Genomic DNA, 5,237 nt, shown 5'->3' on the forward strand with positions numbered 1-5,237 from the left:
TTCATCCAAAAATGATGTCATATGAGGGAGATATGATTTTTAAAATATGACAAATGAATTCTGCCAGCAATCAGGTTTCGTGAAGAAATGAGTCCAAATTACGTTTCGAAGCTTCTAAACCGTCATCCAAGTTTTTATATCAGCAATTTAGCTCCTCTAAGTCAGAGTTTGAAGATTTCATGCAAGGCTATTTCTCTTTTTTAGGGAAAATGGTTATTGAAGTACTTAAATGTCAATTGTCAACTTAAGGGAGGACTACTTTGTAAATTAGGAACTAGGGTTTCTTAGCATATAAAAAGAAAGAGAGAGAGGAGAGAAGGGGGGCAGCAGCCAGAAGTGAAGAAACACAAATTCTCTCCTCTACAAACCCAAAAAATCATGCTCTCTTCATTCTTTAAGAGTAGTTGTTCAATGGTTATGCAAGGCTAAGCTCTTTTCTTGGTTGCAAGGACACAACAAACCTTCGGATTTCAAGAACCGTGAGATTTATTCTTCCTTTTATTTTTAGTTTATATTATGAATAAGTATGGTTGTTTTCCTATGCATTTTTTCTATGATTGTTGTTGATAATTGCTAGAGCGGAACTCTAAGTTATTATTGTGAACAATTTATTGCTAAGTTTGATATCAAAACCGGAGTTGTGATGTATGAACTTGTGAAGCAACTAAGCTTGATAATTGTGGCGGAACTACATTATTAAACTTAGGAAAAACACTCAAATACCTTTACTTTGCCATTGAACTAAATTATTAATGCGGACATTGTGATTATTTGTTGGTTAGGGTTAATTATACGGCGGATCCGTTAATTAACCAACATTAAGAAAAGATAAAAATTCAGAATATAAATTGTAGTTTTGTTTCAAGGATCGGTTCTAATTTCCGTTGGTGGATGTGTGCTTGCAACCAAGGTTTGTTTTCTTGATAAATTTCGATTTCAATTGATTTTGTTTGCTAGTTTAATTTCTTCCATAGTTTAGATCATCACAAATCAAAACCCCCCAATTGCATAACGTATAGCATAAAAATCTGAACTAAATCTTCCTTGTGGGATCGACCCCTTGCTTGCTCTATACTATCTTGTGTGTTGTGTTTTAAGCTAGGGTAATTAATTTGTGCGACTATGACATCGCAACAGCTACTAGAGCTATAACTACTTCAACCACCGTTGAATTTTTAAAATTTTTAGATACATTGTAAGTTCTTCTTAGCCGAGTTTCCCTCTTTTACTTCCTCTTCTGCTATGTTTTTTTTTATGAGCAATCAATAAGTTTAGATAGTTCATCACAAACAAAACTACATATACATGTTTTGACTTGAATGCAATGCAACTTGTTTTATGTATATATAATGTTATTCGGTGATCTTCTCAAATAACCAAACCCTTACCTTTAATTTTTGAAAAGATTGGTAATAAATTTCCTAGTTGTTGTAACAATAGATGTGTTTTTCTTTCAAAGTTAGTCTTCTATGTTTCTATGGGATAGTTTCTCTGCTAAATTAATTTATTTTAAATCACTTCCTTTGTTTCTAAAGCGGAGTCGTCATCCTCCGACGATGTACGAGGAGAGAAAGATGAGATTTTGGGATATTGGAGGAGAATGGGGATATACCAAACATGTTGCTTTGTTATTTGTTAACATGGCCAAGGCAAATCTAGGAGAGTTGTTACCAAGGAAGAGGTAAGATGCTGCTATTTCAAGCAACCATGATACGAGACCAGCTTCTGTAACATCTCCGACTTCACCAGACTAGAATGAGAGAGAATTATTAAATTCTATATTATCTACAACACTGATTTGTTATGTATAGTGAGCTAGAACGAAAGGTAATAAATATTTCTTGAGAGGTGAAAATAAATAAAAATAAAAATAAACATAACAGAGAGGTACCTTACAAAATAGAAGCAATAGATTAATGAAGCTGAAGTCTACAGGCCAAAGAAACCTAACCTTGACAAAACAATAATATAGCTGGCAAAACTAATGTCAATCGACCCCAAATTATTGCTTTACAAGCTAGCAACATCAACTAAGCTCCATTGTATTAAATTACCCTCGAAACAACAAAATAAGAATGCTTAGCATAAACAGAAACTCGAATATCATTTTTTATCCTTTTTCTTATTTTTTTTCCTAAGTAAGAACATATAAAAATTAGTAACAATTTTGAATGCTATTAAACCCGTTTGTTTTTGAAACGTTTGAAAAACATTATGTAAAAAAATTAATTTTATTTATTTATTAATGTTAAAAATAAATTTTAAAAAACAAAAATTAATATTATTTTAATATATTTTTAAATAAAAAATATTTAAAAAATAACCACTATCTAAATTTTAAAACCAATAACTTTCATAGGAATGATCACAAGCAGACCTTTTGTCTCCCCAACTCCAAGCAACTTTTAGATCTTTCACTAGTACAGATTTACATGTGCCAAAATTGTCGGTAGGAATCCAGCTAGCAATTGAGTTCACTCATTAAATTCGAATCCCAACACACTCAGCAAATTTTACCTTGAATCTATAACTGTTCGCAGCGCTAATTTTAGTGTATGTAGCTAGTTCTAGCTAGGGTTTTAATCAAATGTGGAGTTAAAAAGAAAAAAAAAAGTGAATATTTGAAGTAAACAAGGAGGCTCAAGAAACATATTCAGTAATATAGCTAGGGCTTTAATTTCTTGATGGTGCATCTATGAAAGGGGCTTCCTGAAATTTTATTGGCTGCTATACAATACGTTTGATTCAATATACTAGTGATAAGTAGTAGCCTTTGAATGAAGAGGGCTGATACAGAACTGAGAGCCTGAAAGTCAATTTATGAGAGGAGATGAAAGAAACCTGCTATCTAATGACATATATATTTGTAGACTTGAATCAAGTATTTGGACTGTAATTAAAAAAAAAAATTAATTGAACAACCCCAACGCAATAAAATATATCTATTTTTTCCTTTTCTTTTTATTGTTCAACCTGATTCATGATAAAGAAATAATTGTTTTATTTTCAGTCTCGAAATATAAATATTAACCAAAAAAGGAGACATTTTCAGTCGAAGTTGTGCTATAATCTGCAGCAGCACTACTGGTCGGTTGAGTGTACATTAAGGAAGATGAGGAAGAAGGAGGGGGCGATGCTGTTGGGGGCGGTGGCGTAGAGGGGGCTGGTGACGGTGCAGCAATTGAAACAGCCCCAGAGGAAAGCAAAGCTACATGAGAAGAATGAATGATGTTTGCTTCCCTATATCTGTATTTCAGTATTTCATTCCTTACTGCATTAAGTTCGGCTTCCAACGATTGAACTTGCTGTTGTAAGGCTGAAATTGCACCCATGCACCCATAAACTGGATCTCTTAGCCTCACATTAGCCTCATAAACAAGACTATTAGCTGCATCAGCTCTTTGGTTCTGTGGCACCTCCTGAAAAATAATGCAAAAGCAGATCATATAATTGAACAAAGCATGTGAAACAGGAACAAGAAGCGCGTATAATTGCAAACGTTAATCAATATTCAGGGAAACAATATTTAATTGGTTAGGGCATAAGGGTTTTACCATCAGCATCTTTGAGACATTACTTGCACCAAAAACTTTGTGAACAGAAGCAAACTTTTGAGGTTCATGTGGAGAGAAATATGGAGAAAATGGGCATTCTTGTGCACACCTCCTTCTTAAGAGCTTACAGGCAGCGCAAGGAGTAATTGTATTTAGGGTTCCAGGAGGACCCAGCATGTGTCTTCTTCCCATTTGATAAGAGGCATCTGATTCTCTTTTGATCTCCTTGCCTAACTCATCAAATCTCTTCCTGTACAGTAAGGAAGAAGGGAGGATTGTCAAATTAGTAAACCTGATCAGATAAGTACATGCTACATGGAAAAAATGGAATAATTTTGCATGAGAGAGAGAGAGAGAGAGATCTAGAGATGTAAACATAGACATTTGTACTTCTTACCTTTCTCTGGACATTCAGGCATGCTCTCTGTAAATTTTCAATTACGGATGAGAAATTGGGCGCAGAGAGAGTGAGGGTTTGAAGGGAAGAAGAAAGGAAAAATAAGAGGAGAGGAAGATTTAGACAATGCTTAATTAAAAGCGGACCAGAGTTTAAGTTAATACTCAAAAGAAATATACAAAAGGGATACATATGAGTCGATTGGAGACTGAAATGAGAGAGGATAATTTAATTATGTCTGTTTACTCTGCAGTACTGATGGAATATATATATATATATATATATATATATAAAGCTTCTTGCTTCTACTGGTGAATATGCTTTCATGGCTACATGTGGTCTTAATTTGCTTGTCTAGGTACTTTTTTTTTAATTGCTCATGTTTTGTCAAATAATTATTCCAACTTAAGCATATATTAGAGACTTGATCAAGAGCAGAATTAAAGAAAAAAATTAAAGGAGCAGGCATCATTAATTCCTCATGAACTGTACTTAATTAGTTTAAAGCCTCTGGCCTTACGCACACATATATCTATATTTGTTTCTTGCCAGAATCAAGGACGACCCGCTTCCACTCTGAAAAGATCATATCTTGGGATCTAGTTCAGAAAATCAATTTTAATATCGATCATTGTCGCCGTGTAGATACAGCAATCTCTCCTATGAAAGATGATTACTTATAAACAGTGGCGAGCCAGGAATTGATCGGTTATGATATAAATATATATAAAGTATTTTTTAAGTTAATCGTTTACTTTACTTGGATATATAAATTTATCAAATTAATAATAAAATTTTAATTTAAATATATAATTCAATATATTTTTATAAAGTAAATAAAATTCAAAATAAAAATAAAAATAAATTATACTATCAAAGTTGCACCCTTTGATGTTTTGTAGAATAGAATTCATGTAAGATCGAATCCGAATCAATATCTTCAACTAGTTATCATTCAATGTAAATCATTATAGAATTTGCTATGAACTTCTCTTTTATTTTATTGCAAAGCTTGGTTTTAATATATTTTATAGCTGAAAATGTTCGTTCTGTAGTGGCAGTGGAAACAAGGAAAGTTAAAACAAGACGAATTAACCTATAAATCAAATGATAGTACAACAACTTATTTATTTTAGTTAATCCTCGACATAATTCAAAAATGGTAGATATTTAGTAATTAAAAGTGCATTTTCATCAAGGTTTTATATTATCATTTTGAACTTGAAGTATCAATAATTCCTTAACTAAAGTATGTTTTATAATAACATATCTAATAATATAAGATA

At 32.5% G+C, this 5,237-nt stretch overlaps 1 protein-coding gene across 1 annotated transcript; it reads right to left on the minus strand.

Moving 5' to 3' along the window:
- Positions 1-3,005: 3,005 nt before the first annotated feature.
- On the minus strand, positions 3,006-4,105 carry LOC105118323 (LOB domain-containing protein 15-like). Its single transcript, XM_011016246.1, has 3 exons — positions 3,952-4,105; positions 3,555-3,804; positions 3,006-3,419 (listed from the first exon to the last, which is right to left on the minus strand). Exons 1-3 carry the CDS (start codon positions 3,963-3,965, stop codon positions 3,027-3,029), a joined length of 657 nt encoding a protein of 218 aa, XP_011014548.1. The 5' UTR covers positions 3,966-4,105; the 3' UTR covers positions 3,006-3,026.
- Positions 4,106-5,237: the final 1,132 nt, after the last annotated feature.

The sequence above is a fragment of the Populus euphratica genome, unplaced genomic scaffold, assembly GCF_000495115.2.
Source record: "Populus euphratica unplaced genomic scaffold, PopEup_1.0 scaffold1878.1, whole genome shotgun sequence".
Lineage (NCBI taxonomy): Eukaryota > Viridiplantae > Streptophyta > Magnoliopsida > Malpighiales > Salicaceae > Populus > Populus euphratica.